Here is a 23,722-nt window from a genome sequence, read left to right as displayed (position 1 = left end):
AGTGGGGAAGGACTGACCCTTACTGCAGGGTTGGGTCTGTGGTTCAGATGCCCAGAGGAAGAGCTTGGTCTAATGCATTAACAATTTGTGTTTGCGTTAAATCTTATATCCTGGGCTCTGAGAGTGCTTTTAAATTAAATGATCTTCATAGCTTCCACCTGGAAGAGGCTGTGTCCCGGCATCCTCCAAGCCCCGGTGCTGCCTGGATAGCGGGCTGCAGCTCTGGACTGCCATCTATTGAATTGCTCCAGCTTTATCTTTGCAGGAGTTGTCCTTTTCAGGGGAATGCAGTTCAGGCTTAACAGCCTAAAAACAAGGCACAGGTAGTTTGTTAGGATAGCTCAGTGCTTCAGCACTGTGTCTTCATTAGACACAAATAATTAAACTAGCTGGACATAGCCTTTGTTAGCTCCTGCACCAGCCTCTCTATCTGGATGGGAAGTGCATCTTTAGTGGTGAAAACAGACATAATGCCACTTGCTGAAGACTTGCAGTGTCCTTAGGTGTATGTTTTCTGGGGATCGAGAGGATGTTGTTTGGTGAGGAGGACTTGGTGAGCTAACGGTGCAAGCTGGGATGGATTTGTTTGCTTTTTGTCTCCTGAGAAATTAATGTTGATTCCTAAGAAAGGAAGATAGAAGATTTCTTCTTCTCCACTGCCTTGATTTACCTCTCTTTTGCATCTCCCAGGCACCTGTGAGGAGGTGGCTCCTCCTCTCCAGCAGAGCTTCGTGATCCCCAAAAAGGAGATAAATATGGTTTCTGACATGGCCAAGTGGAAGCGCTCTCAGGTATGGCTCTGGGGTCAGGGAAAGCTGGTAAGTGCTTATTATGCTTCAGTGGTAGCCAGGTCTGGTTTGGGAACAGCCACAAGGTAAAGCAGGTTTGGGCAAGTAATGGGAAATTAATTGATTTGTGTTTTAAAGCAGAAGAGTCACTGCCTGTTTGTAGGAAAATGACTTGGCAGTGAGGTGTGGAGTCTGGCAGCCAAATGCTCTGACAAAGGAGTGAGCCAGGGAGAGCCCAGAGGTTGAGGGAGACCAGAGATGCTCAAAAATTATCACTGCTCTCTCCCAACAAGCTAGATGAGAAGCTGGTAACTATTTCTTCCAACCTAGCCTGTATGTTATGTCAAAACTGTATTTACATAGTGCTGTTTGAACTCAGCTTGAACATGGTCCTGCTTCCTGGCCCTCTAATAACATCAGGCTGGGTTGGTTTCTGGGGCCGTCCCACCTTGCTGTACTGGAAAGGGCTCTAGAGCCAAGGCCTGCAATTTCCTGGATAATTTTTGTTTACAGTCTGTGTGGAGCTGGTGGAACAGGCAAGTTCTCCCCTCTCTGCCTTTGAGGGATTGGTGTGTTAGCCCAGACTTGTCCCACCTCTTAGGAGCAAGTTCTTGCTTGATGACTGATCTATGATGTCTTAAGAGAAGCTTAAGTTATAGTCAGATCTCAAGCAAACCTTCAAGTGTAGCTTCCTTTGTTAAGTCTCCTGCGTTTAAGCACTTGCTCCTGGTTAGGATTTCTGTGCAAGAGGGACCCAAGGACGAAGAGGTGGCAGCGTACTAGTCTGGTGTTTTCAAAGACTTAGAGTTGTAGAGCTGCACTGGATATGATGCTTCAAAAGCAGCAAATTTAAAGAGAAGAGCAGTGAGGAGACTGGGCTCTCTCCCACTTTTCCATCATGCATTAGTATGGGAGAAGAGCAGAAGGAAGGGGGAGATAACGGTGCAGGTCTGGGAGAAGCAACGCAGAGCGGGATGTCTGGGCACAGCTGAGACTCTGCACAGCCAAGGAGTTTGAATTTGACCCAGTAGGAGGCAGGAAGATTGAGGGAAGGATTTTGGGGGCAGTGTGAGCTTTTTTAGGATTCTTCTCTCTGTAATGAGAGAAGAACTCTGCAATGTGCAGTTCTTAGTGTAATCACCATCTGCCTCTGAGGTCTGCCAAAAATAGCAGTAACCTCTCATCAAGCCCTGCACCCTGGGTGTCTCCAAGAAAGCAATGTCATGTGTTGGGAAAGGTTCCCTCAGTATGCAGGAGTGCTCCCATGCCACATTGCTCGTTCAAACAGACCGTGGGTATTCACTAACGCCCTGCTCTCTTGGGTGTCTTTGCAGGCATACGCAGATTACATGGGCTTCATCCTCACTCTGAATGAAGGTGTCAGGGGCAAGAAGCTGACCTGCGAATACAAAGTTTCAGAGGTAGGAGAAGAGTTTGGATCCCCTTGTTTCTCCTTTTCCGCCTTTTTGATTTTTTTGATTCTACAGTGAGTATTTCCTGGGTGAGGAATGAGTTGGCAGCTTATCTGGGAACCAGAGAGAATAAATGCGATTGGGTTATACTTGGGGGTGCAAATGTCAGCATGCAGTCCTCCTCCCAGGATGCAGAGGCTCTGTGTGTGCTTGCTGGATGGGAAATCAAGCAAGTTACAAGTGGACACGAGCTGGTGGTGAAAAGGAGGATGCAGAAAGGATATGTTTTGACCCTGTTTTCACAGTCAGGCTTCAACCAGTGATGTTTTGAAGGTGTGGTATTCCTTCCCGGTTGCAGGCAAAAGGCTGAGATATCTGTACCGTTCGTGTTCTCTGAGCACTGGCCTTTCTGTGGGACCTTGGGCAAGTCACTTGTCTCCCTGACCCTGGGCTTCCTTGTTGCTCAGACTGTGTTGACAGCACCGATCTCCTCGGCCCACGCTTTGGCTGAACTGTGCCAAGTCTGGTTTGACAGCGTGTGAGCTCGAGGCATGTTGTTGAGTGGACCTGCCTCGCCAAGGGTTGTGCTGAGGGCTACGGGGGGCTGCTGAGCACAGAGGAGGGCTGGGCTGGGGTGGTATTTTTAGCATGTGGGGCAGGATCGCCCCTTCTGAGGTGTGAAGCAGAAAGTACCTATTTTTTTCCCCTTGTATTAATGTGACTGTCACCCGGCTCTGTTTGCTGCCGTGGCCAGTTTTAATGCCTGTTCACCTTATCGGGGCATGGCGAGATCGTTTGGAGCCAGAGGGGAAAGGCAGGCATCCTCAGTGATGGTAGCGCCTGGCCTCGGCTGTGCTCAGTGCTGGCCTGAGGTCTCTGGGTGCTGCCGTGGTCTGCAGAGCGTATGTTGGCTGCCAGCTTTGCTTCTGTGCTGCATGCTGGATCCCACTCCCTTGTTCTGCATTGCAATGAGGGGATTCTTGGGTACGTTTTTACTCTTACAACTTACCACGGCTGTGCAAGAAAGCTGGGAGTAGTCTAAAAAGATCTAGGCAGAATGGGGAGATTCTTGGGTACATTTTTACTGTTAGAACTTCTCCCAGCTTTCTTACACAGCTGTGATTATTCTAAAAAGATCTAGGCAGAATGGGAAGAAGGCTGGGCCCTGTGTGTTTATAGCTTCATTCTGGTGTGGGAAGGCAGCCTACGATGATCTTTAACCTAGTCATTTATGTTTGAAGCAGGCATGTTAAGTCCAGCCTTCCCTTCTAGGAGCCAGTGTGTCAATGACAAACTTGCTTGTAGTTCATGGGGGAAATCAGGGATAATGAGACCCTCCCTAACAGGCTTTGTGTCCACCTTTTGTTCCTTCAGTTCAGTAGAAACTGCTGCCAAATGCTGCTCTTGCTCTCCGCTGTTTGCATTTCACCTTTGAGTTTTGTCTTTGTCATGATCTCGCTCATTCCCAACCATTCACAGAGCAGTGCTAGGGAAACAAAGCATTAAAAATGAACAAAACAAAGGCAGGGGGGTTCTCCCCCTCTTCCGCCATCCCCTTTGAGCTGTCAGCTCTCTGGGAAAAGCTGTATCAGAGCTATATCCATGCAGCAGATCCCTCTTGGAGTGAATCTTTTCCATCCGCAGTCCCAGTCCAGGTGACAAACAAGAGACACGATCCTGACTGCTTGGGAAGGGGCAGGGGACGTGTCTCACTCCCCTCGCGCTGAGGAGAGCAGAAGCCTGTGACTTGAGGCACAGGTGGAGCATCCCCAGGGTTGCCTTGTTGATGAGGTTGCCTGTTCACGCGGGTTCGTTTGTAGATCAAACTGCTTATCTGTGCTTTTAAAGGCTCGGCCCCTTGTGGCCTATGCTTGCATCTCTGCTCTGCTTTCTTCTCTTTTCCTGTACCTGCTGCTGATGTGCTTTTGTGCCATCCCATCTTCCTCCCTGATCAAATGCTGGGGACGCCTGCCTTTGGCAAATGACCTCCTGGAATCCTTTCTGCTGAATGCGTATCCTCTCCATGACTTACTGGTATTGCTTTGCCGTGGAAAAAAAGAGGAGGGGGGCGGGGGGGGGCGGAAGTATGGTCTGGTGTGCTTTGAAAGAGACAGCTTAATGGTTTCCAGAGTAGTGTGTGTCAATACCAAACTGTCTGCTGGAGTGAGAGCTGGATCCTTTGGGGGCTGAGCCCCTTCTGAGACTTGCTGAGCTTGCTCTGCTCATACTGAAAAATTGTGTGGAGCTGTCTGGGGTTTTGCTGGAGGCATCTGACAAGTAGTGATAGCTGAGCTGTTGTTTAGGACGCTGGTGTAGACGCTGTGTCTGGCACAAGGTTGTATGACTGATAGGCTGTGACCTGCCTTCTCCTACTGGAGGGGAGTGCTTTTCACGTGGGGACATGTGCAGCGACTCCTGGGGCTACAGCCTGGAGCAGTTTTTCAAAGCTATGACTTTGATCAGAGGAGCAGTGCAGCAAGGAGGAGGTTAATTTTGGGCATGCGAAGAGCAGATCTTCCCTTCCAACAGTTCACTGCACTGGGGGAAATTGGCCGGCCTTGTGGCTTGCTCTGGTTCCAGGAGTGAAGTGGGGGAAGCAGCAAATGCCCCGATTTTAACAGCTTCCCCCCTCCCACAGGGTCCAAGGAGCCCTCAGTGGCAGGCTTGGTCCCCGTGGGCAGCTCTGGCTGCTGTGGTGCCATCTCAGCACCTCCGTCTGCCTGGCCTCTGTTCTTGAGAGATGCTGACAGGTCTCTGCTCTGTAGGAAGCTCTGTGGTTTGCCTTTGGGACCGGTGGCAGACTCAGGGTCAAGGGGATGCAAAATCAGCACAACGAGAAGAGCAAGGAGAGCAGGGGGGAGGCTGCCCTTGCTTTGATCATTGGAAAGGTAAAGCAAAAATAGAGCTTAAAAACCCAGCCAGGCAAAACAAGGCTGCAGTGGTGCTGATGGTCGTGTTCCCGTAAGCTCTGCTCTTCCCCCCCTTTTCCCCCGCTGAGGTCAGCCCTGGATGCACAAGTTTCCTCTGCTGGACAATGGGAAGCTGCTTCTTTTAGTTACCCCCTTTTCAAAGGGCCTTGAGCCCAAAACGAGCCGCATCTCTTTAATTATTTATTGGCATGGGTGAGCCGGCAGCTGGGTCCTGCTCTCCCGTGTTCAGTGGGGCTGGGCTTTTTAATCCCTTTAAAGCAAGCGAGTGGGGAAGGGGAGGTTCGACTGTCGAGCTCCCCAAGGCCTGTGGGCAGATCTGGGGAGGGGGAAGGAGCCGGTCTTTGCCAGCCATTTATCCAGGCAGCAGAGTGCTCGCTGAGAGGGGTTTGAAATACGGTAGCTGCTTGTAATGAGCTGCTGGTGCCGGCGGATAAATCACCATCACGATTTAATTATTTAATGCAACCCGGTGCTGGGGACGCTGTTGCTTAATTGGAGGGGAATGCAATAGCCAGGAAGGAGTAGAGCTGAGTCCAAACCTTGCCCGGTGCAGTGGGGAGAGGCCACGTTTCTGCAGCATTTCGGGCAGCAGGGAGCTGAAGCAGAGAAGGTCACGCTGTCTCGGTCCATGTGAATCTGGGCTACTGGCCCGTTAGTGGCTCCAGCTTGCAGACTCACCAGGGCACCCAGAGCTGCTGGACCCCTGTGTCCCTTGGCTCTTTTGTGTTCCTGGTGTGCTCAGGTCTTGTCCTCTATCCCAGCCTCTAGCCTGGCTTAGTGGCCAAGTGTCGAGGTCCTGTGGGGCGGGTAGATCTCTCCTGTGCCTGATCCTGCTTCCCGTTGGCTGAACCCACTATGTCTTCAGCTCCTGAGGAGCTGCTGTCTATGGGGGGCTGTGTCTGCCATGAGACCCTTCCTCCTGGGAGCAGAGGGCATGAGCTGGTTCAGCAACAGTGAGGCTCTGCCATGCCGGTCTCTCCACCCGCCCCCTTTGAGTGGCACTTCAAGGGCTAGAAACTTGCTGGGCTCGGCTGTTTCCTTGTCCTCACGGCAGGCAATGTGAAGAATTGAACCACAGCCCAGGAGACCAGCCGGCTTCACACGGTCGATGCCTCCAGCAAAGTTAAACCAGCCGCTGCTTCTGCTGTCCTCTTTGTCCCCTTGAAGGAGGAATCCCCTCTCGAGACAGAGGAGCCTACATTGCCCGGGGCCTGGACAGCTGCTGTGGCAGCTGACGGCTCTCCGGCTGCTTGGAGTCGGATGAGGAGAATCCCAGAGCCTCTGGCAGGCTTGACCAGTTGTCGGCAGAGCCTCCTAAAACTGTTTGGAGCTGCTTAAAGTGCTGCCTACGATGCTGCCTCTTGATGCGTGGGGTGTAGCCATTCCCCAGCTGTATGGGCAAGGCAGGGAGGAGGCTCTGTCCTAACGGTACAGCTTGACAGCATGCTGTATCGCCTGTTGCACCTCTCTTCTTTTCCTTCATGGCCACAGCAGTGCTTCCTCCAGTCACTCTCATACATCCTAGACAGCTTGCTCAGTTTCTCCTTCCAGCACTGGGTGTAAGAAAGGTGGCTCTGTTGTCTTGCCGTTGCACTTGCCTTCCCATCAGCTTTGTGTTCATGTTGAGATATTTCTCTGAGAGCCACGAGCTTCTGATGCTTATTCTGATGAGACCACTGTGGGGCAAACCAGGCTGCCTACTAGGGTAGGTTGTATTTTGCCATGTGCAGTGGGTATCCCTGGGTTGGAGCGGCCATAGCAGTCTGGCTGGTATGAGTTTGAAGCAATAGGGATCATGCCAAGAGGGTTGACTTGCGATTACGCACTGCTGCGCTGGGTGCTGTACAAACGCTAATGCCATCGCTGTTAATCCTGGCTCCTAAAAGACACTTTAGGACAAAGATTAGAAGCCTTGAGAAGAGCCTCAGAATCACAGCATCAGCCACTGGTGAGGATATATGGTAAGTGCTGTGCTGTATCCTGTGGGGGACACAGGACCCTCAAGATGCAGAGCCTGAATTTTGTGTTGGAGATCTCTGAATTGTGTAGCACTTCCCTACTTCTCAGTCCTGTATGCCCTACAGCTAGGAGCTTACTGTAGCTCTTCTCCCAGAGGTTTTAGAGGATAGTGCTGTTGCAGCTTATGGAAGGCTGTGTGGGCGACTGGAGAGCCTGCCTCAGGCTGGGCTTTGTACTGGACTGATCTTCTGAGGGGAAGGATGGTTTTCCTGGCCCCTCTGCATTTCGGGGAAGGTTGGCACATCCTGACCCCGCTTGCCACCCTTGGGAAAGATGGTGTGGGCTTTAATGACGCCAATCCAGGGCATAGATGTCAGAGCCTGAGGGACTGCTCTGTTTTATGTCACCTTGACCTCTCATCTTCTTTGTCTGTGTAGCCAATTGAAAAGCTGGTGGCACTTCTGAACACCCTTGACAGATGGATCGATGAAACCCCGCCAGTGGATCAACCTTCTCGCTTTGGGAACAAAGCCTTCAGGACCTGGTATGCCAAACTAGACCAGGTGAGCATGTCTTTCACATGTAGTGTTATATGCAGCTCCTACAGAAGGGCAGTGTGCCCAGCAGGGGTAGCAGAATGGCTCCGTCATTGTGTGGCAGCCAAGCAGCCTACAGAGGAATTGCTCAGATAAGCTGTGAAGGATCCACCTCTTGATAATGCATCACTTACTCCTGATCCGATGCTGTCTTCTCTGCTTATGAGAGCATATGGTCCGTGTAAATGCTCTTGGCTGGGTCTCCAAGTCCTGGATGAGCCATGAGGGCTGTCCAAGCCCAAGGTACTCCACTGTGTCTGCTGGCTGATGAGTGACACACAAAATTAGAGAAAGGTTGTGAAACTGCTTGACTTCTTTCAGCTCAGAGCATTTACCCTGCACCAAGCTCTGGAGGTGGCACAGGCACAGTCTCAGCAGCGATGAGGTTGCAAGACATCTTCTGCTCCATTAATGCTTTTGTCCAGGAGATGACTCAGTAGGTCACTGGGTTGATGTACTTAGATGGTGAAGGTTTTTTTTCCTATAGGATGTGTGTGGCCTGGATAATTGTCAGGACAAGCTCTCCCTGAATTGCTCCGTCTCTGGAGATGACTTCTTGAACAGGATAATTTGGTCTTCTGTAATGCTGACTCTGGCCATTCTAGCAGTGCACCGTTGCAGCTCCCCCTCTGCAACAGTGTCTGAGCAGCGGGTAACTTGCTCCTGGAGACTGTGACAGATCTGCAGTCACTCGAGGGAGTCTTTTATGTCTTTCAGGAAGCAGAAAAATTGGTGGCAACAGTGATCCCCAAGCATTTGGCTGACGCTGCACCAGAAGTGGCCGTGTACCTGAAGGAATCTGTGGGGAACTCCACCCGCATTGATTATGGCACAGGTACCTGGTCGTGCATGCTGGTTGAGGCTTGACTTCCTCAGGTAGTGACCCTTTGGAGCCTGGTGCTGCACTTATTTAAATATGTTCTTGCCACTTTTTTTTTAGTGCCAGCTTGGTACAAACACCTTCCTTCTAGAGCCTCCTCACCTCTATGTCCAGTGTGGGCTACGACTGAGAGGGCTGGGGCTGGCAGCAGGGCTGTGTTAGAGCTATGACAACTTTTTCATGTCTCATCTGATGAAATGTCAACTAAGCTGTGCAGACCGTCCTGGGATAAGCTGTAGGAGATGCTTTACCGCAGACAGCAGTCCTGTACCTGCTGATCCACAATAGGCAGTTTAGAGCGATAGAATATAACTGCTTGAATTGGAACTAGAGTGGGAACCACATTCATGTTGAGTGGGAGGTAGCTTGAGGTCTGGTGCTCCCTAGAAGTGACATCACTGCTTACAGAGGGACTTTGCAATCTGAAGGTAGAAGCATTTTGCACCTAAGGAGATACTGAATTGCAGGTTGGAGTAGCCACAGTGGCTTCAGTTACACCTAAATCTAGAATTGTGTACATGCTCTGTTCCTCTCTCTGGAGGACAGGTGGAGAGTGTCCTCACCAAAAAGCAGGAGAGCAGGACCCTGTGAGTGCAAGGAAACATGACTTTGGACCCGGGCAGGGAGAGGAAGAGGAGGACAGGGGCAAAAGGATGAAGAGCTGGAGGCTGTGCAGTGCTTGCCAGGAGAGCTGCGGCTCGCTGGCACCAGGGGGAGATGTTGTCTTTGGAAAGAGACCCACTGGCTGGGGTTTTGTCGTCTCGGGGAAGGAAATTCAGCCTTTCCTCCCCTCCTGTGTATCCCAACCCAGCGGTCTGTGTCCTAGCTCACAGTGGCGAGAGCATAGGTGCACCTTGTTCCTACACTGGGAGCTGCACTTCTTCATAGCATAGAGCTGTTCATCTTGTACTCTCCCTTCTGTGTTTCCTTCCACTAAAAGACGTTCATGGGTATTGCTGGTTGCTTCTTTTCCTTGCTGTTGCCTTGAGGACCAAACTGCAGAGGCTCAGCCTGAGATCCCGGTACCTTCTGGGACGGACTGTTCCCAGCAGCGTCATGGGATCTACATCCTTCTGACACAGAGATATTTTTGAAGCAGGAGGAAATCTGTTTACTTGCAGATGTGAGGTTCTCTTGCATCGCCCGAGCAGATGACTCTGCAGTGCTCCACTTCCCCTGCTGTGCCAAGCTCCTGGGAAAGGCCCTGCCTTGCTCCCAGTCTGCCCAGTGTTGGAGCTTTTTTTTCCCCCAAGAACTTACTTTTTTCTCCAGGTTGATACTCACCTTATAAGTGTCTAGAAGGTGTTTGTTGGGTGTGTGATGGATGTCAGCTCGAGGCATTAATAGGGACAATAGGGTTGGGGCTCTTGAGATGGGACTGTGGCTGCTGTGATTGCTGAGGAGATGATGTACTGCCCACAGAAAGGTTGTCCTGGGGACTGGAGACACCAGTGTCACATCTCTTCATCTCTTTTAACTCTAGGGCACGAAGCTGCGTTTGCAGCCTTTCTCTGCTGCCTCTGCAAAATCGGTGTGCTCAGAGTGGATGACCAGATGGCCATCGTCTTTAAAGTATTTAACAGGTGAGGTAAAGGAAGGAGAAGGGCTGGAAGCATTGGGCTGTTTGGGGGCAGACCCCTGACAGCGTCCACTTCCAGCTGAGATGGGTGAGATGTTACTGCCTGTTCTGTACACCAGAATCCTCCTGTAATCGGGGCTGATTGTACCCCCCTTTCTTCCACTCACCCACACCCCTTTGGGAATAAGAAATTGTAAGAAGAGCCTCCTCCTCCTGGGGCAGGAGCTGAGCAAATCAAGAGCCTTGTACGAAGGTGTGTGCATAATTAGAGAGTGTGAGTGCTGAAGGGCTTGCTGGCCTGGGGAAGAGGGAAATAAACAGTGGGAAAACAGTTTGAAGACAAACATAGGCAATATTAGGAGGCAGATGTACTGTTTAGTGGACTGTACAGTGACCTGTTGCATCTATCTCCAAAAGGGCTGACAGCACCGTGTCTGTTAGAGGCTGGGTGTCTTTCTGGAAAGTTACTTTAGTTGAACACAAATTATTGAGCTCCGCAGAGGTATGTGGGTGAAGCTCTGTGCTTTATGATAGACAGGAATATCTAAAAGGATCTAACATCTCTTCAGGCATTAAAAAAAAAAACACAAAAAACCTCGATGAAACTGGCAGGCCTCCACTGCTCCTCTAGGTGTGTTTCCAGCCCAGGAGGTAGAGTTGGTACTGATGAAACTGGTGGAATGGGTGTTTGGAGTCCAGAGATCTAATCCCAGCTGTATCACTGTTCGGTGGCATGGAAACAATTTCCTTCAATAGTACTTCCAGCTTTAATTTTCCACCTGAAAAGTGAAAGTAGCGGTTGTTGTAAGGTGGAAAGCTTTCAGAGCTCTTTTGGAAGTTGTTGAAGGAGAGCGAAGTGTCAATGTTTTCAAATAACAGTTGGGGTGGGGAAAGATCTGCACCAACATAAGACACTGCAGGTAAAATAAACCCCTGCCACTTGATTTCTTAGTGAATTTGTTGTAAAAAACCTCCAATTTTTAAAAGGTGCTGATGTTTGCTACTATATGTAACATCAGGCTGCTTTATGAGGTCCTGCTTGCAAGTGATAAAGTTGTGTCCTCTAAACTGGTTGTTCTTGTCCTCATATAAGTCAAGGAAGACAGAAGAAGGCCTTGTCTTAATGCTTCCTTCTGTCTTGGGTCTCAGGTACCTAGAAGTGATGCGAAAACTTCAGAAGACCTACAGGATGGAACCTGCTGGCAGCCAGGGCGTGTGGGGCTTGGATGACTTCCAATTTCTGCCTTTCATATGGGGCAGTTCCCAGCTGATAGGTACTAATAAAAACCTTCTCATGTCCCAGCCTGCCCCCTGCCCTGTCTGTCTAGGTTGTAAAGATGATGGGGCTTGGGACCGACTTTTAAATACAAATATGTCAAATTTGTGTATCATACACCAGAAGAATTTGCTTGGAGGCTGGATTTTTTTTTTTTTTTCCTTCAGCGTTCCAAATAAAGCTAGCTGCTTAGGCTGGGACATGGGAGGCTTCTTTGTACAGTAAATCAGCCTCTATTGCAATGACTACAAGCTTTTTAAAAGGAGAGTCTTGTTTTTGGTGGTAGAAAACACACTTTCTGCTCTGGGGAGTTTACCAGGTGCTCTCACTGCTGAGGCACTGGGGTGGGAGATGGGATGGAAGGGAGCAGCTCTGTGCTGACTTCTGAAGAGCTCTGATGGGAGGATCGTGTTTCTTGTGGAAGCGGGGCAGGACACGACCTGATTGAACATGGTCTCAGAATGGAGCTGCCATACAGATTACTTCCTATTGTCTCTTACTCTTTAGACCATCCAAACCTGGAGCCTCGACACTTTGTTGATGAGAAGGTGGTAAACGAAAACCATAAGGACTTCATGTTCCTGGAGTGCATCCTCTTCATTACAGAGGTGAGGACTGGAAGGTTTGTCCCACGGGGAGGTTCTCTTGACATTAGATACTTGGCTCTGGTTGTGGTTTTCTCTTCCTCCTTTGCTTGTTTGTTTGCTCTCATGGAACTGTGCGGATGAACTGTTGTTGCATGTCTGAGGTGCTCTCCTTGAATGAGTTGAGAGAGGGATGTTGAGAGGAAAATATAATTGAGCTAGATGGGCTGTGGATTGCAGTTGAAGGGAGCTGTAACAAGAGCAAACAAATAACCTTGGATCATCACTTGGATCTGTCAGTGGGAACTTGGATGGGGAAGACTGGTGCCTGCAAGTGTGCTAGGAAGATGAAGTAGGAGCTGCAAAACTGCTGGGCTTGCCAGGATACCTCCCTTCCCTCCAGCCGTTGGGTGCTGCCCAGCAGGCCCTGGGCTTCCCCTTGCTTAGGGCAGGCTCAAAAAACCTCCATGCAGCTTGGTCTCCTCCAGATTCTACCAAAAGATTTGCCCATTAAATGCTACTTATTTGCAAGGAATGTAGAGCAGAGATGGTGCTGAGGTTCACCCAGCTGGCAACGCTATCAGGACCACGTTTCTGCTCAAGCGCTCTGTGGCCCTCGGGTGAGGGACTGGTGATATTCAGCGTGTTGCCAACCGCGGGCAGTATTTCTCAATGAGGGAGCTCGTGGCTTTCTGCCCTCAGCTGCAATGGATGACCTGGCCACGTTTCTACCATCCCCCTGGCTGCATGATCTGGGCAGGGAGAGCACGAACCACACACTCTGTTGTGGTGAGGGATTTCTCGTCTCTGGCAAGAGAGAGTTGATGGGATTAATTTTGAAAGACAGAATGCAGTTCTTCCCCTTTGTTCTGTTCGCTTTCCCCCCTCCTCGCCTCTCTAAATTAGTGATTAGATGAGAAGGGAGGTTACAGAATATGAACTTAGCCTTTCATGTTGGAAATTTTCATAGGAGCCTTTGGCCCAAACCCCAGGAGGTGCTGTGTCAAGTACTGCTGTATCTAGTAGAGTTCGTTGGTACTTAGCACCTCACAGGGTTTAACCTTTAATGCAGAGTTAAATCACGCTGTGGGTAGTAACGAGGCGCTGGCGGAAGAGATCAAGTTGAGGACAGGAAAGCAGGAGCCAAGATGCTCTAAGATTTATTTTAATTTGGGCCTCTAATCCAGACAGGGCACTAACCTGTTAAAAACATAAAACCCTGCATCTCTTGACATGTGTGTAGAAAATTCTGCAGTGACACGTAAAGTTTAAAATACACAGCACCATCCTGCTTCTTCAGGTCTTCTTCAGGTCTCTGCTTTTGCCTGCAGAAACTTAGCTTTTTAGTAGGCTTTTAAAATAAATGATTTCGCTTATTTCTGCATACGTTTGTTCAAAATCATGGAATTGAGTGTTTCGGCTGTGTTCCTCAGTGCCACCTGGTGGCAGGGAGCCCTCCTCTCGGGCGCTCCTGGAGTGAGCCGCTAAGGGATGGCAACAACCTGGGTTATCAAGTGCGTGGCATTTTCAGTCCATCTTCGTGCAAGTACTGTTTATTTTTTTGTAAAGATTTTGCTTTTAAAATTTGTTTTTTCTCTCCCAAATGCCTGGGAAGGGTGTTACTGCCACTAGGGGGGGCTGAGAGAGCCTTGAGTGCCTCCAAATGCTTTCTCTCCAAAATCAACAACAAAACAAAATAGCAGGGTAAAAAATAGAAGGGATTAAAGTCTTTAATAAATGAACGATATTATTTTCTTCTGAGCTTGTCAGATGGAAACAGCTCTCCTTTAAAGGTGTTAAACATGTAGCAAACACCATAACGGTTCCCATGGTGGGTCTGGTACGTCTTACTGACGTGAGAGCAGGTTTTGTTTCAGCAAGCTACAACCGAGGTAGGTTGTTTTCTTTCAACCAAGAGAATATTCTCTTGGGCAGATATTTTTCTCAACCCCTGCGTGACGTTTCAGGGATGTGAATATACACCGTTGTGGTGTTTGCCGCGTGTATATTTAAACCTTCGCTCTTAAAGTAGCAGCGAGATGATGTCCAGGCTGACCCTGCTGAGGCGTTCTCCTTACAGCAGCACCACCCTGCGCAGGCACGGCAGCGAGCCTTGCGTAAACTGGCCTGATGTTGGGAAATCTACAGGGTGGTTTTGGACCTGAACGCGTGGTTCTTGGATAGGGTGAGGTTTACGGAGCCGGCTGGCACTTGAGCTGTCCCCCCTGCTGCCGCCTTGCCTGCCCAAGGGTGCTATGGGGTGTGCGTGGTACCTGTAGGTGTGAGGATGAGGAGGGTTTGGGAGCAGCTCCAGGGGCTGTGGACGGCAGTGATGGCGGGGCTGTGTGTGTTTGTGCAGAAGAGGGGTGCCGGGTACGCCCCGGCTGTTGTGGTGGATCATTGCGATCGCCCAGATGCTCCTCCGAGAGCCCAGGGCGGGAGGGCTGGGGTTTGGGCTGGAAGGGAAGGAGCTGACAGGAAAGCACGGCCTCAGCCGTCCCCCTCCCCCCGGCACTGACAGAGGAACCATTTACAAAAGGCCGATTCTCTTGGGAACCGAGAGGCAGGAACGCCGCGTCTGTGAGTAATTTCCTGCTCAATATGGCTGCTCTGACTCACTCCGTTCCCCTGGGGTCACTGCGGGACTGCAGCGCTCTCGCCGCCTCTCGCTCTCCCCCCGCCAGCTCTCCCTCTTCGCCCTTTGTGGCTGGGAGGAGATGATTTTTTTGTTGTTGTTGTTTCTCCCCTCATCGCCCTTATTTTTTCCTCCCCAGTTTGAAACCGTAGCCAAGCCGTCCCTCGCCTGGCACCCCCGGTGAGGAGGGCCGTGGTGGTGGCTGTGCCAGGCACAAGCTTGTGGCCGGCCAGCCCCGCTTGCCTCCGGCACGCTCGCTCCAGCTTGGGAAGGGGGGAAGAAACAAAATGTGATGGTGGTGGCTGACGCAAGCTGTACCCCTGCGAAGGGCGGCAATGCTGGAGGAAGGTTTGGCGTCAAAACACATACAGCCAAATCTCCCCTACAAGGGCCGGGGGGAGATGCTTTGAGCGAATTGCCTGGCGTTGAGTTCCCCGGCAGCCTTTAACTTGGGTGCCAAAATCCTTGCGCTTAACGCGCCGGCTCTGTCGGGTAACGGTGTGCTTTGTGTATCTGCGCGTTTCATCTTGAATCCGTAAGGAAAGCGCGCACGGCGGAGGGGAGCGGGAACGGCTGAGTGGCTCATCCGTCATCCCCCACCTCACGAGAACTGCCGAGGGGCAGCGGGGATGTGGCTGTGCTCTCCCGGCAGCGGGAAGAACTACAGGCTCGCTTCCCCCAGAGCTCCAGCCCCGGGGTCAGCAGGTTTGAAACACGTCCTCCAAGCAGTGGGGTTTTTTGGGTTCTCCCTCCCCCTTTCCCTCTCTCTCTCTCTGCTGCAGGCTGGTGCCACACAGACCTTGCAGCAGGGCAGCAGCAATTTCCCAAAGCAGATTGATCTGCCTTGCTGGCTTTTACAGTAGGCAGAGAGGTGATTTTGGAGGCTCTTTTCCCACCCTTGCTCCAGGCCTGTGCGTGTGTGGAGGGAAGGGGTTAGTTGTTCGAGCCCCAAGTCGAGAACGGCAGTCCAAGAGATTCCTCTCTCCCCACGCTCCTTTTTAGCGTGAGCTTCGGCCTTGTGGTTTCTGATGTCATGGGAACTTTGCTCAGTCAGAGTGGCGGCGTTGTATTTCTTTTTCTCCCCGAGGGTCTGTTTTTGTTCATGGAGGAGAAGGAGAGACAACTACCCAGGGAATCTACACGCAACTGTCCCTGATTGCAGCTTCCCCCCTGCCCTCCCTCCTCCAAACTCCTCACCCTGGGAGCAGAAACGCTGGGGTATAAAAAAAATAAAACTAATAAAAAAAAAAAAATGTAAAGCATCTGCTGCAAGCTAGCAACTCACAGCTCTGGAGCCAGTTTTGAGAGTGGGACTGGACCATGTCCCCTCTGCTCCTGCCTCCCCTGGAGCCCTCCTCTGCTGGAGGCAGGTGTGGAGTGGGCTGCGGACACCGGAGCTGCTGCCAACCTGCGCTGCCCTCTATTCAGGGAAGGCAGTGGCGGTTATCGCTGCTGCTTGTTGTTGATCTGAATGGGGAATGAGTCATTTTCTTGGAAAGCCCAGCAGTGCTGCACTGGGAGGTTTCTGGGTAGAATAGGAACAGCGTTGAGCCAAGCTCTACTTGGGGGGAGAACGGGACTTACATGGGGCTTTTTTAATGCGATCATTAAAAAGGAGGTGTTCAGAGGGAGGTCTGATGAGGAAAGCGTGGCAGGAAAAGGCTTAATTTTATCAGGGAAGGGGGGAGCTGGATTGCCACAGCTTCATGTGATGTGGCCGCTGCAGAGGGAGCGTGGAGGGAAGGAGGGAAGGCGCAGTGAGGTGGATGGTGCGTGGGTCACAGGGCTTGGTGGGAATGTTTGCTTGGAGAGAGTGTGAGCGTGAGTCACTGCTGGTGCATGAGCTTCCTGGCTGGCTCGGCTCCCTCAGCCCTGCTTTCGGGTCTCTTTCAGATGAAGACGGGCCCCTTTGCCGAGCACTCCAACCAGCTCTGGAACATCAGTGCCGTGCCCTCCTGGTCCAAGGTCAACCAGGGCCTCATCCGCATGTACAAGGCAGAGGTGAGCGCCGTGGGCAGGGGGAGGCTGCTTGGCCACACACCTCCTCCCTTCCGCTTCGCTGCGGGTCACCTCTTCTCTTCTACTGCTCCTTGGTTTGGGGGCCCATCACAGCGAGTCGCTACCCCATGCTAAGTGTGGTTTGGGAGCCCTTGGCAGTTCAGGTGCTGCTGGCTAGAAGGAGGCTCCTGCCCACCTAGTGTCTGCCCCAAAACCAATCCCAAGGTGGCCATTCCTTGCAGACGTGACTCTTGTCGTTTCTCATCTTCCCATAGTGCATGTTGCAGGTCTCAAATTAGGGCCTGTGTCTTGACCTGCTTGTCCTTCTGGTCCCTGCACTGCTATTTTACCAGCTGGAGGAGACTTAATTTAAATTATCATCCTAGGTTTCAAGAGCCCCAGAGCAGGCTGAACGCTTCCTACCGATCTCCCCTCGCTACGAATCCCTCCCGTGCAGTGTGCCGGACCGGCGAGGCCACAGCTACCTCCCCGTCTTGGCAGCCCTCCACCCACCAGGGCTCTGCTGGCGCTGCCCCAGCAGGCTTTCCTGGCGAACCCTGACCTGGGGAACTGGGCAGTTTTGGCTCTCCCTTATCTCCCCTTCCTGCTCCAGCTAACCCTGAGCTTGAGGAAGCAGGACAGGAACCGCCACATCTGGGCCTCCGGAGGGAACGGCCGACAGGCAGCATCCCTTGCTGGGAAGGATGGGACCGTGCTGGCTCGGCAGGGAGTCACCGTTGGCAGAGCAGGGATGGCAGAGCAGCTCCCCGGTGCACCAGGGAGACTGCTGGGGCTTGAAGGAGTTAATCCTATACCCTGTGGTCTCTGCCATGCTCCTGCTGCTGGGACGTATGGCAGAGGCTGGCGGGCAGCTCTGCTCAGGCCCAGCGCACAAAGGGGTTAACTGTGCCGAACGAAGAGCGCTCCCTCCCCCAGCCCTTCCTCTGCACTGCACATCCTGTGTTTAGGTTCCAGGCCACATACCTCTCTAATCTGCGAGGTGTCACTCCCAGGCCCGCTGGCTCCTTCCGCCCCCAGCTCAGCTTTCCTCCCGGCCTCCAAAGAGGAGAAGCTGGGCTGGGGGTCCCCCCCCCCCTCCGCTGGCTGCTCCTTGGAGGGGTGCCCCTGGGCTGCCCCTCTGGGACTGCCCCCGCTCCAAGTTCCATCTCGGGAATGGAGATGCTGCCTGCTGGGAAACCCTGAGCTGGAGGCTCTGGTGTGAGAGCTGGAGGGGCTGGGGGAACTGGAGGGAAGACCCCAGGCCTGGGAGTGCAGTTAAAGTGAAACATGGATATGCTAAAACCTTGAGCCAGAGCGTGGTCTGCTGCTGCCTTGGCAGCCCTGCCTAGGTCCTTCTTTTCCTTCGGACCAGTTCCTTCCCACACTGTTCGGGTATTCCCCTGGCACCCCATGTGCCCAACAGTGTTTGGGTACTGCTGCCTGTTGCCCCACATGCCCCGTATGGTTGCTTCCACCTCATGCACCACAAACTCTGCCAGAGGAGCTTGGCAGTGATGTACCCAGGGTGCAACGTGCATGTCCACTGATGTCTTGGGGCCACTGTGTCCTGGCAGAACTACCTGACCTGCTGGGGACCGTGCAGCCCGTTCTAGAGAGCAGGAGATTCTGTGGATCTTTTAGGTGTACCCAAGACATGGTCTTTTCTGGAGGCTTTGGTCTGTTTTGAACGGCAGATGACATTCTGTGTGGAAATGCCAGATCCTGTACTGGTGGTTTTCTAGAGATATAGCTGTGTCAAAGGGAGAATGCAAAAACTGCTAGGAAGAGTAATGACACAAATTTAGGCTAAGGTGTAGAAAACATTGAGTTAACCAAAGCGCTTTAATTTATTTTTTTTTCCTCAAAGAACACTTGTAGATCTTAAAGGACTGTTCCTAAGCACGTGGTCCTCATGCAGCAACGTCTTCTCCTGGCGCTGCGTGGTGCCTGGATGTGCAGAGGAGAGGGGGAACTCCTACTGCGGAGTCCTCACTGGTTCTTTGTATCTGCTCTGGGGAGTCTCCCACTCTGCTTCTGGCTCAGCCAGTTCCTGACTGGCTTGGGAGATGAGAGGAGCATGGACATGGTGGTGACTGGGCAGAGTTACGGTGTGCCCGGCCATGCAGGTTTTACCAACATTTGCAACTAAAGGATCTCTTGGACTGATTTTCTGGGAATGGCACAATGTTTAGGAATTGCTGAGGCTTCATCCTTTGAAAACTGAATCCTTCTGGGTGTTTCAGGCCTGTCACCCGCAGTCACTGCAGAAGATCTTTTCTGTTTGCTGCTGGCTCCTGGAGCAAGTTTCTGCTCAATGTTCCCAGCTGTGCTGCCTTCACCCATGTGGTCTTTCTCCAATTAACCACTGCCAACATTAGCAGAAGATAAGTGAACCAGCAGCCCCCAAGTGCAGACGTGGGTCTTCCCCCAGCTCAAGGCAGGCAGCTTCTGTGGCAAAGCTCAGACTGTGATGGTAAAGAGAGGGAAGGTTTGGGGTTGTGGTGTTGCCTTCTTATCTGACTGGCTAAGGTGAGAGTAAGATTTCCTTTTTTTTTTTTTTTCCCTCCCCTCCCTTCTCCCTGCCCCTCTCATCACCCGTTGCAATTAGATCAGGTGAAATCAGACACTCGGATGGAGGCTTCAGCTCCTTAACGTGTCTGGGGTGGCTGAGAAGTGCTCAGTGCTGGCCAGCACTGCGTGTGACGGGGTTTGGAGTGGAGGCAGCAGCAGAAAGGGGTCACTTGCTAAAAGCAGTGAAATCAAATGCGCACTCGCAACCTGCTCTCGCTTGGTAGGAGTGGGGCAGTCCCCAGACCTGGTTCATTTAAAAAGCACTCTGGACACTCTGTGTCTTCTCTGTCCACTCTATGAGGTGACTTTAAACAGCCGACGGAAAGCTCAGGTGCATCCGTGTGGCTGGGAGCTCTAGTCTGGATCCAGGCACGCCAGGGTGCTTGCTGCAGATGGGCAGTAGCCTGAAGACAATGGGTCTTCAGCTCTGTGTGTTTATGAAATCTCAAATGTGTCTATTTATATTATAAAATATAATGGGTGAAGACGCGTTCACTTGGAAGTGTAAGGGCTTTTCTTATTCTCTCCATCAAAGGCGAGTGAAGAAGTCGACAGAATAGAGTGTGGTTAAAGCATCAGCCTTGATGTTTTTCCCCTGAGCCTGCTTTTGTGTCTCCTGACCTTTCTTCCTCTGCTGCAGTCAGTCGGGAAATACTTTCCATTGTAACTAATCTAGTCCCAGTTCAATCTTTAAAGGTTGGACTTGATGCATGAATCTACTCCCCAGTTGAGTCCCAAGCAGACCTTCAGCATGATCAAGATGGTGGCAAGAAGAAAATAAGCCTGTGCCCGCCTAGACCTAGGGTTGGCTACATCACTTTCACCCACAAGTGATGCAAGGAGGGTCTTGTCTCTTGACACCTCTGATAACCCAGTAAAATTGTGCTAGTCCTGCTGGACAGAGGAGGAAGTTTCTCTGCTTGTCTCTTCTTGGGCTGGTGATGTGTTAAGTGGAATGGGTACCCATTCTTCTCACTTGTGGTAAGGTCTCTTCATCTGGAGCCCAAACCAGTCTGGTCTTCCGTGGGACTACTTGGAGCTAGTTGGGCTGACATTTCTAGCTGTCGACATCTCCAATATTCATTTCTGTCTGTTCTTCCCTCACGTCACTGTTATCCAGTACTGCTTCCTCTGAGGGTTTGTCTAAGTGGTTGTGCTGGGAGATGGCAGCAGCTCTGAGCATTAGGAAGCTTTGAAGGTGATGTCCCCTGATGGTCACAGGACTTATTTCTCCTTGGTGACTTGCCATGGAGGCTTGTGGTTTTCTGCGTGGCTATTTTTTCCCCAGGAGTGCATACAGCCATGCTGTACTTTCACCACTTCCAAACTTGTTTCGGCTCCAGTTTGCTTGCGAGCAGTTTGGTTGTGCTGGAACCAGTTGTCTGACCTCTGGCTCCAAAGGGATTACCATAGGCCTGGGCTTCTGAGCACAAATCCTCCCGCTGGTTGATGACGACAGCACGAGGGCAGGTTGCCTGCCTCTGCCTGTGCCCTGCCTTGGGGTGAAGGGCTGTCTGCAGCGCGCCGCTTCCTCCCCATCCCCAGAGCTGGGATCCCCCCTGCTGCAGCGGGTTCAGCTCAGCCCATGGAGGGCACGAGGCTCCTTTTCCTGTGGAAAGAAGAGTTAGAACTACGACATGGCTCTTGCCTCCCTTTGGTAGGAAGGAACTGTGCTTCGAAGAAGTGCCTGGAGGAACGAGCTGTGCATCTTGACCCCAGGATCTGCCTGGGAGGCTGCTGGTTGCAGGCAGGAGCCAGTGCTGCCTTGACACTCTTCTGCTGCTGGCTCTGCAGCTTGTGGGGAGCTGGGCGCCCACCTAGCGCAGCGTCCTGTCCACCCTGGCTCTGAGAAGGTGCTGTTTGTGCCGAGGAATCGCTGGGACTAGATGGACTCCTGTTAGTTGGTAGCTGCTCTGCTTTGGTTGTATGTGCTTCATATCTCCTGTAGAATAAGACTCCCATCAGCAGGCCCATGCCTTAGCTGGGTACAGGGGAAAGGCTCTCCTTCTAAGACATGGGGCACTTGACTTTCTTTTCTCCTTTTCCTATCGTGCTGTCTAGGGAGGGAAGAACTTGCCCTTCTTGGTCTAGTGGGAGGTGTTGGTCTAGTGGGAGGTGTCCTCCCCCATGGCAGGGAGGTTGGAACTCGATGATCTTCAAGGTCCTTTCCAACCTAAACCATTCTATGATTCTGCCTGCAGTGAGGAGGTGGCCACCATCTCACTAGCCATGCCCCCAAACGCCCTCCCAGATGCGTTTGCATTTGCAGCACAATGAGGTGGTCTACAGCCCTTTTTTAGCACAGCTACTCACAATTAACATGGGTGATGTTAGTGTAGATGCAGCTGACGGGTTGGTGTACACGTCCTGCTGAGGTCTGTCTGTCTGGAAGTGAGTCTGCTCTGTGCTCTCTGTGAGTTTTGGGCAGTCTGCATCTGCAATGACTCAAAAATACAGAGCTCTGAGTGGCTCTGCCAGGCGAGTGCTGGAAAACTTTGACGTGGTTATTGACCACAGTCACTGACCTCCGTGCCCTGGCAGGATGGTGAGCAGAAGGGGCTGTGCCCTCGCAGCCCAGCTCTCCCTGCGCAGAGCCCAGGCTGAGCTGGAGGAAGCAGCTTGGAGCTAAGCTGCCTGGTAGTGGACGTATATGACTGATCTGTGATCCACACTCCCTCTACCATAAGTCTGCAATGGGGAGTGGGAACTTCAAGGGTAAGGGGTTGTTGGGAATAGGATCACATCGTGAACTATGGCAGCAAAATCACTGGTGCTTGTCTGCCAAAGACCTGAGAATCTGGAATGCAGTTTGGGCAGTGCCTTGCAGCTGCAGGATGGTACCTCGAACCTAGAGCATAGGCACTGTCCTGGGGAGGGAGAGTCTCTTCCCCAGGGGGTTTCTGCAGTTCTCAAAGTGTTTGTAGGGTGAAGGTCTTCAAAGAGATGAGCTCGAATGAGAGGTGGTGAGAGAGAAAGCTGCTGACATAAACACACCTCTTCTGCTCATGCTCCAGGCCTGAATTTCAGCAAGCAAAAGGCTCTGGCTGAAGGGAAGGTGGGGTTATGAAGTGTTACTGGCTGGAGGAGCCTGACAGGAATGTGGGGGGGAGACACGGGACTGATCCCTCTGCCTGCAGCTGAGCCGAGTGGCCCGAAGCTCGCTGCCTCCTGAGCTCGGAGGCAGGATGTAGCTCTGGCTGCATGCATAAGGTGGAAATGTCTCCTGAATTCACCCCTCTTTATCTCCCCTCCTGCAGTGCCTGGAGAAGTTTCCTGTGATCCAGCACTTTAAGTTCGGCAGTCTGCTCCCCATCCAGCCTGTGACATCCTAAGGAGGCCGCGGGAGGAGTCGAGGCAGCGGAGGCGTAGCGCGACGCGCTTCCTCCTCCCCTCACCCCCTCCTCATCACCTTGCCCGTTACACACAGCCCATTCATTCCTGCACATCCTCATCGGCAACCACAGATCCAAAGCACTCGCCGGCCCTAGGGGACCTGGACCGGCTCCTCCTGCACATCCTCAGCACGGGGATGTCTCACAAGCGATCAAGCCGGGGCTGTGCTTCTCCGCTCTGCTGCGTCCACGGGCAGCGCAACTGCCCTGTACAGCTCTGGGCATGTGAATGGGGTTTGAGGAGGGGCTGCCTTGCAGCGAAGGCTCTCTGCTTCCCTTCCCGGGAGGAAGGGGGTGTGGAGGGGAGGAAGGCACGTGTGTATGTGTTGGGCAGTGGTAACTGCAATTTCCCTTTTGAATTTCATTGAAGTTTCCTGTTGGTGTTTGGTTTGGGAAACCACTGTGAGGGGCGAGGTGTGAGCCTGCACGTGCCTGTAGGCAGCCCCCTCTGCTTGCACGGTGGGGTCTGAAATGGGTAGAGGAAGTTGTAGGGAAGGTCTGTGGGTTGCTGAAAGCGCAGGGTGCCATCTCTCCCTTATTCTGGGTAAGGAAAGCCCCTTCCCTCCTCCCTCCATCTCTTCTGCAAGGTTCCCTGGGTCTTCCTTTCCTGCCACTGCCTCTTCTCTCGGGTGAAGCTGGGAACCTTCTGGGCTGTGGAGGTCTGAGCTGGTTCTGGAGCCGGAGACAAGGTCCCTGGAGGGACCCGGCTCTGTGGGAACAGCTATGCAAAGACACTGCTCGAGTCGCTCCTATTCAGGCTCCCTCTTAACGGGTGCAAAACCTCACGTGTTTGCGCACGTTTGTTGCTGGGTCCAACCTGCCCTCTGCACTCCCCATTTTTTCCTCCAGCTTTGCTGCCCCAGGGCTGGGCTGGCCTCGGTGGCGCAAGGTGACCATGGTTGCTACTGCTTGGTCATAAATTGTAGCGACAGCCCCATAGCAAAGAGATTTCCCAGCAAAGCAGCATGTTCCCCAGCTCTTTTAGGGAGGCATCCCCAGAGCAGAGGCAGCATGGGGCAGGGGGGCAAGCATGCAGCTTTACATGCTTTTATATAATTGTGCTGGGAAAAAAAAAACAAACAACATCAATAGCCCAGGACAGCCGGTTATACCTGGCGAAAG

The 23,722-nt window shown here is 52.1% G+C and overlaps 1 protein-coding gene across 3 annotated transcripts; it reads left to right on the top strand.

Moving 5' to 3' along the window:
* The first annotated feature begins 693 nt into the window (after positions 1-693).
* PPP2R4 (protein phosphatase 2A activator, regulatory subunit 4) lies at positions 694-23,278 on the top strand. Of its 3 annotated transcripts, XM_009888010.1 has the most exons (9): positions 694-791; positions 2,123-2,209; positions 7,527-7,652; positions 8,403-8,520; positions 10,049-10,148; positions 11,294-11,418; positions 11,928-12,028; positions 16,533-16,640; positions 22,466-23,278. In XM_009888010.1, the coding sequence occupies exons 1-9, from the start codon at positions 756-758 to the stop codon at positions 22,538-22,540; spliced, it is 876 nt and encodes a 291-aa protein (XP_009886312.1). In that variant the 5' UTR covers positions 694-755; the 3' UTR covers positions 22,541-23,278. The 3 variants fall into 3 exon arrangements, with proteins under 3 accessions (XP_009886312.1, XP_009886313.1, XP_009886314.1); XM_009888011.1 differs by lacking the exon at positions 2,123-2,209 and having other exon boundaries at positions 714-791; positions 22,466-22,957; XM_009888012.1 differs by lacking the exon at positions 7,527-7,652 and having other exon boundaries at positions 714-791; positions 22,466-22,957.
* The last annotated feature ends 444 nt before the right edge of the window (positions 23,279-23,722 follow it).

Source organism: Charadrius vociferus, unplaced genomic scaffold (genome assembly GCF_000708025.1).
Source record: "Charadrius vociferus isolate BGI_N301 unplaced genomic scaffold, ASM70802v2 scaffold56, whole genome shotgun sequence".
NCBI lineage: Eukaryota > Metazoa > Chordata > Aves > Charadriiformes > Charadriidae > Charadrius > Charadrius vociferus.
The sequence above is the reverse complement of the archived record's forward strand: the minus strand, read 5'-3'. Positions and strand labels throughout refer to the sequence as shown.

Bases quoted from the DNA above. Each gene is read 5' to 3' on its own strand.
- PPP2R4 (XM_009888010.1), top strand. From the start codon at position 756: ATGGTTTCTGACATGGCCAAGTGGAAGCGCTCTCAG. The intron at 2,210-7,526 runs GTAGGAGAAGAG...TTGTCTGTGTAG, and splicing joins GCGAATACAAAGTTTCAGAG to CCAATTGAAAAGCTGGTGGC. The intron at 11,419-11,927 runs GTACTAATAAAA...CTTACTCTTTAG, and splicing joins GGGCAGTTCCCAGCTGATAG to ACCATCCAAACCTGGAGCCT.